This window comes from Procambarus clarkii, chromosome 65 (genome assembly GCF_040958095.1).
Source record: "Procambarus clarkii isolate CNS0578487 chromosome 65, FALCON_Pclarkii_2.0, whole genome shotgun sequence".
Lineage (NCBI taxonomy): Eukaryota > Metazoa > Arthropoda > Malacostraca > Decapoda > Cambaridae > Procambarus > Procambarus clarkii.
In genome coordinates, this window is record NC_091214.1 from 5,399,639 (window position 1) to 5,411,122 (window position 11,484).

The 11,484-nt window shown below is 39.4% G+C and overlaps 1 protein-coding gene across 1 annotated transcript; it reads right to left on the reverse strand.

Annotated features, from left to right (window-relative positions):
- Positions 1-3,801: 3,801 nt before the first annotated feature.
- On the reverse strand, positions 3,802-4,608 carry LOC138354901 (uncharacterized). Its single transcript, XM_069309377.1, has one exon. It carries the CDS (start codon positions 4,606-4,608, stop codon positions 3,802-3,804), a length of 807 nt encoding a protein of 268 aa, XP_069165478.1.
- Positions 4,609-11,484: the final 6,876 nt, after the last annotated feature.

Sequence of the window (11,484 nt, forward strand, 5' to 3'; positions counted from 1 at the left end):
TGAAAATGAAAAAAAAATTAAAATAAATTTGGGATTTCTTTTTTCAACAACAGTAAGTTAAGGGTCCTCTGATAGGTTAGGTGGGCAGGAAATTCTCATAAAGTTTCAAAACGTTATGAAAAACGTGAATTTAAAGGGTCCTCTTATAACCTCTGCGCGTAAGGCGGACGACTCAAATAGAAAACGGAACAGAACGTCACTTTTGTGAGTCGATTTCATTTCAAATTACGTCCAAATTTAGCCATATCGCGCATACCAGCCAAAAGTGACGTTCTTTTTAAGAGGACGGGTTGCTCTCACAGAGGGGCCTCTTCGTCGACGTCGGATACCCCCTCTTCAACTGCCCCGTCGTCCAAACACACTGTCACTTTCAACAGTCCTGGACACAAGCTGCCCTGCAGCCAATCCTACTACTAGTGTATTAATGTTATACTATAACATTTATATATAAGTATCATGGCCTACGTAGCCTACTCAAACAAGGGGTAATGGGAGGGAAAATTTATATACCTTTACATTCCTGGCTCACGACGCCTGTCCTCGATGGTGTGAGGTTCCTATGCTCCTGGGTCGATCCTTGACGATTCAGGAACGTTCCACAAGCCCTCAGGTGTCATGAAGCCTTCGCATCGTCGCCGAATCACTCCCAGTTTCAGATATCCCAATCCTGGCTCACCAGTAGGCACTGAGCTAATCACTGTATGCACACACTCGTCCATTCCACAAGGCGTTGCTCCTTGCCCTAGGAACGGTGTCGTTCCTACAAAATCCTCAGTGAACGTGACCCGGTCACAGTTAGGCCTGCCCGCCACATCTTCCAGACCTTCAAGCGTTAGGCGTCGCCCCTCCAGCGTCGTCGCCGACCGATTCTCTAAGTTTTGGCACTTCTCTGCTCAATAAACTTGGTTTCTTCTTGCTTCGCGGAAGTACAGGGTCCCCAATAACAATGGTGGGCTGCAATGGCTAGCTTTAATCCACCGAGTAAGGCTCCCGAAGCCTCAAATCCACGAGAGCTGATCGAGGAGCATCCTCTTACCTCCACAGTCAGTTCAAATCTGACGTTACCACAGCCGGCGCCAGCTGCCCTTTCTGGATGTAACAGTCACGGAAAGGAGCGGAGGCTTCCAGTCTACACCAAAGAAACAAACATAGGAATGTGCCTCAATGCCAAAAGTGACTGCCCAGACAGGTACAAGAGGAGTGTTGTCAATGCTTAAGTCGACCGTGCTCTAAGCCACAGCTCAGGATGGAAAGAAGTCGATGAAGAACTCTGTAGGGTAAGGAAGTCCTAGTTAACAACGGCTTCTCTAACGGTTTCGGTGAAGACATCATAAAAAGAAAGGGAAAATGCAATGCAACTTCTGAAGAGTCAACCAACACAACACTTGTACCCCCAATTAAACTATTTTACAGGAACTTCTTTTCGACGGCTCATAAAACGGAGAAAAGGGTCCTGTAATATATTGTTGATAGGAACGTCATCCCTACAGACAAAAATCAGAAAATACAATTGATAATCTATATAAATAAAAATGGAAATGTTCGTTTGTACAAAATCGCTAATCTCTGAAAGTTCTTCTCTGATTGCTTTGAAATTTTCACACAATGTTCCATTCGCATCGGGCCAGGTTTTTATATACATACTATATAGATATCACGTCTGTGACGGTAAAAACATGCTTTTTCTGGAAAACTGTGTTTTTCATGTGAGGGAAATCTTCGAAACCTATTTACCGATTGTTTTGAAATGTTGAGACAACGTTGCATTCAAATAGCGCGTATTTTTATATATCTACTATATACATGCCTCACCTGTGTCAGGAAAAAACATTCATTTAAAAAAAAAAACGGTGCCATCTGTTGCACGTAAGAGCAACACACACTGTAATCTCCGAAAGTTCTTCACCGATTGCTTTGAAATTTTGACACAACGTTGCATTCGAATAGGCGCGTCTTTTTATATACCTACTATAAAGATGCCACACCTGTGACAGATAAAAACATGCGTTTTTGAAAAACAGCGCCATCTGTTGCACATAATGGCAACATGCACGCTATACTAAATATGTCATGAATTCCACTTCAATGTTTTCGATTGCATTGATAAATTTTACTCTCGTAGATTTCGATTTATTATATTTTTTATTGAATTATTTTGTGTGACATTGTGTTGGAATTGAACTGTGTTGTTTACCATACCGTTCATTTCGTATATATAAGTATAGATCCCACACCTATGACAGGTAAAACTATGATTTTCTTGACAAACAGCGCCATCTGTTGCCTGTAAGAGCAACACACATGCTATATTATATATGTTACAATTCCATTTCAATGTTTCTGATTGCATTGATAAATTGAATTTTCATAGATTTTGATTTATTTTTATTTTTATTTAATTATTTTGTGTGAATTGCGTTGGAATTGAGCTATGTTGTTTAACATACCGTTCATTTCGTGAGTATTGTTATTTTTTTATTTTTAATATACATAAATAAACATGGAAATGTTCAAAATCGCTAATCTCCGAAAGTTTTTCACCCATTGCTTTGGAATTTTAACACAACGCTCCCTTTGCCTGTAAGCAAGTTTTTATATACATACTATATAGATGTCATGTCTGTGAAGGTAAAAAAAACATGCTTTTTCTGAAAAACTGTGTTTTTCATGTGTTTTTTTGTGAGGGAAATCTTCGAAACCTCTTTACCAATTGTTTTGAAATTCTGACACAACGTTGCATTTGATTAGGTACGTCTTTTTATATATCTTCTATATACATGCCTTACCTGTGACAGGAGGAAGGGAATTATCAAGGGGAAAGCGCCAATCCATTAAGACTATATAGCACTTGGAAGGGGTCACGATAAGGATTTGGGATGGGACGGGGGAAAGGAATGGTGTCCAACCACCTAGACTGTCGGGGATTGAACGCTGACCTGCATGAAGCGAAACCCTTGCTCTACCGTCCAGCCCAATCAAAATCTATGAAAATTCAATTTATCAGTGCAATCAGAAATATTGAAATAGAATTGTATATAGTATAGCATGTGTGTTGCTCTTACAGGCAACAGATGGAGCTGTTTGTCAAGAAAATCATTGTTTAACCTGTAACAGGTGTGGGATCTATACTTCTACTTACGAAATGAATGGTATGGTAAACAACACAGCTCAATTCCAACACAATGTCACACAAAATAATTCAATAAAAAATAAAATAAATCGAAATCTACGAAAGTCAAATTTATCAATGCAATCGATAACATTGAAGTGGAAATCATGACATATTTAGTATAGCGTGCATGTTGCCATTAAGTGCAACAGAAGGTGCTGTTTTAAAAAAACGCATGTTTTTACCTGTCACAGGTGTGGCATCTTCATAGTAGGTATATAAAAAGACGCGTCTACTTGAATGCAACGTTGCGTCAAAATTTCAAAGCAATTGGAGAAGAACTTTCAGAGATTAGCGATTTTGAATAAACGACCATTTCCATTTTTATTTATATAGACTAGCTGTACCCGCCACGTGTTGCTGTGGCTCAGTTTGGTTAAATGGAAAAGAAAGAAAAGAGAAAGCGCAAGTTTCTAATATGTTTAATTTCTCAATGCTTGTGGGTATACGATATTTTTTGTTGTTCCATTTTCTGTGGAGATATAGTGATTGTCTGGTTTGCCGATTCTAGAACAGGCAACATATAATTTTCCATGTGAGAAGCAATCCGTGTCTAGATATAAACGGCACAATTCTAAAGATTGGCCCAGAGCTTTGTTGATGGGGACTGCAAACGCCAATCGTATTGGAAATTACAATTTCTTAAATTGAAATGGCATATCTGCTGAAATCATAGCAATGCGAGGAATGAGGACATTTTCACCTTTAAAAGGTCCTGTCAAGATTGTTGCTTCTACGACGTTGCTGATTAATTTTTTTACTGCACTGGACGTGGTGTTGCAAAGTTTTGACTGGTCGATATTTCGCAACACGAAAATCAGCACACCGATTTTCAATTGCCGTACGTGTGATGGTATCCCTGGATATTCGAGTGAATACAAAAATTCCGTTGGATAATTAACCTCTTCATCTGCTTCCTCAACAGTGTCGACGGACTTGTATGTGACTGCCTTGCTTTGAATGTTAGACTGAACAATATTGTTAAGTTCGTAGACGTCTTTGTTCTTGGCCGCAAGAATAGCTCGTTCATTCAGCGAATCATGATTTTTATAACTGGTTTGAATAATGGGAAATACTTTTTCAACCAATTCTTCTTTTGACATCACTAAATTGTAGAAGTTATGTGGTAATGAAATTCGTCCTGATGTCAGATTATCCGGCACGTTTCCGTTCTCAATTTCCAGAAATTGATGTGAGAATATCTCAGCTGATAGATCGTTTTGCAGCTTGACACGCATATTTGAAGTTAATTTTAACGTCTTTACGTAGTATTTCAGGCAAGCATTTATTTCGTCCACTGGTGTCGATCGAGGAATTACAGGCAATGTTTGCCTGAAATCTCCTGCAAGCAAAATTGATGTGTTCCCTAATGGTCTGATGTTTCCATGCAAATCTTGCCATGATCGATCAAGAGCCTCGAGTGATTTTTTGTGGGCCATTGTGCATACATTCCAAACAGTAATAATAATAATGATGGTAATAATATTTTATTAAGGAAAAGTACATGCATAGATGCAGAGTTACAAACATTCAGATTATTTATAGACAAAGATAGTCATACAAATACCTAAAGCCACTAATACGCAGAGCGTTTCGGGCAAGTAAGTTTACATTTCTGCAATACTTTTCTCATGCCGTATGCTTTGGAACTGTTGCACGTGAGAGTTTCAATGAATTCAATGATCAATGGCAATTTCAAAGCCGAAGTAGCAATTCTTCCACCTGGTAGCAATGTCGCAGCTATTCCGGATGATGCAAGAGCTAAGGTTATGCAATTTTGAGATTGAAATGCTGCCAGAATCAACCTAATTACGAAGGTTTTACAGTTCCTCCTGGAGCATCTAAGAAGATATCTCCAAACCCGTTATTGATAGTTTGAATTATTAGATTGTAAATGCCTTTTCGCTCAACCGTTAGCTTAGGAATATTTGATTGCGCATACGACAACAGATTACCGGTGTTATAATTTTGTTCACGACGCAAGTCTACATCGAACGAAGCAGCAAGAGATCGATTCGGTGATGGCATTCCCAATTGATTTAGAACTTTGTTTGCGATTTCTAAGTGCAAATTTTCAATCATTATCAACGCTTCGTTGTAGATTTTTGCTGTGAAATCCATGGTCATATTTAAATTTTCCTTGTGTATTTGACGGAAAATATCTTCAGCCATGTGCGATTTATATTTCTCCTATAACTCTGTTGGAGATAAAGGAGAGCAGGCTGTCAATATGATTGCAAACAATGCAGGAATTTGATTTGGATGTGACGTGTTGGACGCGTCATTAATGCATACATCCTATTGTTGGTCTTTCTTCAATAAATTCAGAGCTTGACATACACTAGGGAACGTGGCATGTGTTACACCGTTGGCAAATCTCAATGGCTGGAAAGACGTTGGACCGGGCATATTTATCAACAGCATACGAAGAAAGAAGCAATCATCATGATTGGGATGCATGGTGTACAGTCTGCCTATCGTAGTTTATCTGAATATGCCAGGTTGTCCGTCGACTTGCTCTCCTTGTTCGCGTCGTTCAACTGATATTCTACCGGCAGTCCATGTGTAATACGTAGGCACTTCCGAATACGGCAGTGTTTTCGCAAACGCGTCATTTTGACATAACGTGAAGAAAGCCGTTAACGTTGTAACATTCATAGCTGTTTGTTGCACATTTGCAGTTGTGAAATAAACGTATTGTCCATTTTCTTGTTTCAAAAAAAAAAAAATACTAACGAAATATTTCCATTTAAACGCAGATCAATCGACACAGCTCATTTTCACCACCAATTGCACTGAAAAATAAGAAGAACAGTAAAAAAACGAAAAGAAAAGCAATGAAAAAAGAAAGAAATAAGCTAAACCCATGAAATGAACGGAATGGTAAACAACACGGCTCAATTCCGACACAACGTCACACTAATAATTAAATCAAAATGATAATGAATCCAAATCTATGAAAACTCCATTTATCAATGCAACCAGAAACATTGAAATGGAATCACATCATATTTGGTATATCGTGTGTTGCTCTTACGTGCAACAGATGGCGCTGTTAAAAAAAAATGTTTTTACCTGTTACAGGTGTGGCATCTAAATAGTAGGTATATAAAAACAGGCGCATATTTGAATGGAACGTTGTGTCAGAATTTCAAAACACTCTGTGAAGAACTTTGGGAGATTACTGCATGTGTTGCTCTTGCGTCCCAAAGATGGCGCTGTTTAAAAAAAAAATAGCATATTTTTTTCTGTCAAAGGTGAGGCATGTATATAGTAGGTATATGAAAACACGCCCCTATTCAATTGCATCGTGAGTCAAAATTTCAAGGCAATCGGTAAAATGGTTTTGATGATTTCTCTCACATGAAAAACACAGTTCTTCAAAAAAAGCATCTTTTTTTCGTCGCAGACGTGACATTAATACAATATGTATATAAAAACCTGTTTGGATGCAAATGGAACATTGTGTTAAGATTTGAAAGCAATCGGTGCAGAACTTTCAGAGATTAGCGATTTTGAACAAACCAGCATTTCAATTTTTATTTATGTACATTAGAAGCACCCGTCACGCGTTGATGTGTCTCAGTCTGGGTAAGTGGGAAAGAAAGAAAAGAGAAAGTGCATTTTTCTAATATGTTTAATTTTACAATGCTTGTGGGGTATACACTATTTTTTGTTGTTCCATTGTCTTTGGAGATATAGAGATTTTCTGGTTTGCCGACTCTAGAACACGCAAAATATATTTGTCCATGTGAGAAGCAATCCATGTCTAGATATAAACTGCACAATTCTAAAGATTAACCCTGAACTTTGTTGATGTTGATTGCAAACGCCAAATGAATTCTAAATTACAATCTCTTAAGGAACACGGGATGTTGTGGTAATGTTTAAGGGACACAGGCTGTTTGTGGGAATGTTAAAGGTACACGGGCGGTTTGTGGGAATGTTTAAGGTACATGGACTGTTTTTGGGAATGTTCAAGTTACAAGGGCAGTTTGTGGGAATGTTTAAGGTACACAGAATGTTTGTTTTAATGTTTCAGGTACGCAGGATTTGTAGGAATGTTTTATGCATAGAGTCTGTTTGTTGGAATGTTTAAAGTACACAAGCTGCTAGAGGGAATGATTAGGTACACGGTCTGTTTGTGGGAGTGATTAAGGTACACGGGCTGCTTGTGGGAAAGTTTAAGGTACACAAGCTGTTTGTGGGAATGTTTAAGGTACACTGGGTGTTTTGGGAATGTTTAAGGTACACGGGCTGTTTGTGGGAATGTTTAAGGTACACGGACTGTTTGTAGGAATGTTTAAAGTACAGAGGCAGTTTGTGGGAGTATATAAGGTATACGGGATGTTTATGGGAATGTTTAATATACACGGGCTGTGTGTGGGAATGTTTGAGGTACACGGGATGTTTGTGGAAGTGCATAATGTTTACAGGATGTTATTGGTAATGTTTAAGGTACACAGGATGTTTGTGAGAGTGTATATGGTATACGGGATATTTGTGGGATTATTTAAGATACACGGGGCTGTTTGTGGCAATGTTTAAGGTACACAGGCTGTTTGTGCGAATGTGTAAGGTACACAAGCTGTTTGAGGAAGTGTTTAAGATACATGGGCTGTTTTTGGAAATGTTTAGGGAACACAGGTTGTTTGTGGTATTGTTTAAGATACACGGGCTTCTTGTGGGAATGTTTAAGGTACACGGGTTGTTTGTGGATGTGTTTAAGCTACACTGGTTGTTTGTGGGAGTGTTTAAGGTACACAGCCTGTTTGAGGGAGTTTTTAAGATACACAGACTGTTTGTGGGAATGTTTAAGGTATACAGGTTAATTGTGGGAATGTTTAAGGTATATGGGCTGCTTGTGGGAGTGTTTAAGGTACAGTGGCTGCATATGGGAATGTTTAAGGTTCACGGTCTTTTTGTGGGAGCGTTTAAGTTACACGGGATGCTTGTGGGAGTGTTTAAGGAACACAGACAGTTTGTGGGAATGTTAAAGGTATACGGCTGTTTGTGGGAATGTTTAAGGTACACAGTCTGTTTGTTTGGGGGTTTAAGGTACATGGGCTGTTTGTGGGAATGTTTGAGGTACATAGGCTGTTTTTGGGAATGTTTAAGGTACACGGACTGTTTGTTGGAATGTTTATGGTACACGGGCAGTTTATGGGAATGTTTAAGGTACACAGGTTATTTGTGGGAATGATAAAGAACACAGGCTGTTTTGGGAATGTGTAAGGTACACAGTCTTTTTGTGGGAGTGGTTAAGGAACATGCGCTGATTTTGGGAATGTTTAAGGTTCTCGGGCTGTTTTGGGGAATGTTTAAGGTAAACCGGCTGTTCAGAGAATGTTTAAGGTATACGGGCTCTTTGTGAGAATGTTTAAGGTACACAGGTTGTTTGTGGGAATGTTTAAGGTACTCGGCATTTTGTGGGAATGTTTATGGTACACAGGCTGCTAGTGGGAATGTTTAAGTACACGGTCAGTTTGTGGGAATGTTTAAGGTGCACAAGCTGTTTGTGGGAATGTATAAGGTACACGGGATGTTTGTGGAAATGTTTAAGGTACACGGGCTGTTTGCGGGAATGTTTAAGGTACACAGACTGCTTGTAGGAATGATTAAGGTACACAAGCTGTTTGTGGGAATGTTTAAAGTACACGGGATGTTTGTGGAAATGTCTAAGGTACACGGACTGTTTGAGGGAATGCTCAAGATACACAAGCTGTTTGTGGGAATGTTTAACGTACCCGGGCTGTTTGTGGAAATGTTTAGGTACACGGTATGTTTGTTGGAGTATTTAAAGTACACGGGCTGTTTGTGGGAATCTTTTAGGTGTACAGGATGTTTGTGGGAGTGTTTAAGAAACACAGGCATTTTTTCATAATGTTTAAGGTACACATGCTGTTTGTACGAATTATTAGGTATTCTGGATGTTTGTGGGAGTGTATAATGTATACAGGATGTTTGTGGGAGTGTATAAGGTATACGGGATGTTTGTGGGAATGTTTAAGGTACACGGCCAGTTTATGGGCATGTATAAGGTATCTTGAGTGTTTAAGGAACACAGGCTGTTTGTGAAAATGTTAAAGGTACACGAGCTGTTTGTGGGAATGTTTAAGGTACACGGTATGTTTGTGTGAGTGTTAAGGAAACACAAGATATTTGTGGTTATGTTTAAGGTACACAAGCTGTTTGTGGGAATGTTTAAGGTACACGGGGCTGTTTCAGGCAATGTGTAAGGTACTTCATTTGTTTGCTGGAGTGTTTCAGATGCACGGGTGGCTTGTGGGAAAGTTTAAGGTACACGGGCTGTTTGTGAGAGTGTTTAAGGTACACTGGCCGTTTGTGGGACTGTTTAAGGTACACAGGCAGTTTGTGGGAGTTTTTAAGATACAGGGGCTGTTTGTAGGAAAGTTTAAGGTTCATGGACTGTTTGTAGGAATGTTTAAGGTACAAGGGCTGTTTGGGAGAATGTTTAAGGTACACTGACTGATTATGGGAATGTTTAAGTTCCGCGGAATTTGTAAGAATGTTTTATGTACACAAACTGTTTGTTGGAATATTTAAGGTACACTGGCTGCTAGTGGAAATGTTTAGGAATACGGTCAGTTTGTGGGAATGTTTAAAGATCACGGGCTGTTTGTGGGAATGTTTAAGGTACACAATCTGTTTGTGGGAATGTTTAAGGTACACGGGATGTTTGTGGGAATGTTTGAGGTACACGGGCTGTTTGCGAGAATGTTTAAGGAACACGGGCTGTTTGTGGGAAGTTTTAAGGTACACGGACTGTTTGTAGGAATGTTTAAGGTACACAGACTGTTTGTGAGAGTGCATAAGGTTACGGGATTTTTGTGTGAATGTTTAAGGTACACGGTCTGTTTGTTGGAGTGTTTAAGGTACATAGGATGTTTGAGGGAATGTTTGATGTACACAGCATGTTTGTGGGAGGGGTTATGGTACACGGGATGTTTGTGGGAGTGATTAAGGTACACGGGATGTTCGTGGGAAAATTTAAGGAACATGGGCTGTTTGTGGAAATGTTTAAGGTACGGGGACTGTTTGTAGGAATGTTTAAGGTACACGGACTGTTTGTGGGTGTGTATACGGTATCTGGAATGTTTGTGGGAATGTTTAAGGTACACAGGCTGTTTGTGGGAATGTTTAGTGATATGGTCTCTTTGTGGGAATGTTTATTGATATGGTCTCTTTGTTGGAATGTTTAAGGTACACGGACTGTTTGTAGGAATGTTTAAGGTACACAGACTGTTTGTAGGAATGTTTAAAGTACACGGACTGTTTGTGGGCGTGTATAAGGTATCTGGAATGTTTCTGGGAATGTTTAAGGTACACAAGCTGTTTGTGGGAATGTTTAAGGTTCACAGGGCTGTTTGTGAGATTGTGTAAGGTACATGAACTGTTTGTGGGAATGTTTAGGGTAAAAAGTCTATTTGTGGGAATGTGTAGGGTACACAGCCTGTTTGTGGGATTGTTTAAGGTACACGGGCTGTTTGTGGGAATTTTTAAAGTACACGGACTGTTTGTGGGAGTGTTTAAGGTACACGGGTTATTTGTAGGAGTGTTTAAGATACATGGGCTGTTTGTGGAATGTTTAAGGTACACAAGCTGTTTGTGGGATTTATTAAGGTACACGGGATTTTTGTGGGAGCGTATAAGGTATACGAGATATTTGTGGGAATGTTTAAGGTACATGGACTGTTTGTGGGAATATTTATAGTGCACAGGCTGTCAGTGCGAATTTTGAAGGTATACAGGCTGATTCTGGGAATGTTTAAGGTACACAGGCTGTTTGTGGCAATGTTTAAGGAACACGGGATGTTCGAGGGAATATTTAAGTTACACGGGCTGTTTTTGGGAATGTTTAAGGTACACGGACTGTTTGTAAAAATGTTTAACGTACACTGACTGTTTGTGGGCGTGTATAAGGTATCTGGAATGTTTGTGGGAATTTTTAAGGTACACGGGCTGTTTGTGGGAATGTTTAGTTACATGGTCTGTTTGTTGGAATGTTTAAGGTACACGGGCTGTTTGTGAGAATGTTTAAGGTACATGGGTTATTTGTGGGAATGGTAAAGTACACAGGCTCTTTGTGGGAATTTGTAAGGTACACATTCTGTTTGAGGGAGTGTTTAGGGTACATGCTCTGTTTTGGGGAATTTTTAAGGTTCACGGGCGGTTTTTGGGAATGTTCAAGGTTCACGTGCTGTTTCTGGGAATGTTTAAGGTATACGGGCTGTTTGGGGGAATGTTTAAGATTCTCGTGCTGTTTGTTGCAATGTTTAAAGTACACAGGCTTT

Coding starts and splice junctions, on each gene's coding strand:
- LOC138354901 (XM_069309377.1), bottom strand. CDS start 4,608: ATGGCCCACAAAAAATCACTCGAGGCTCTTGATCGATCATGGCAAGAT.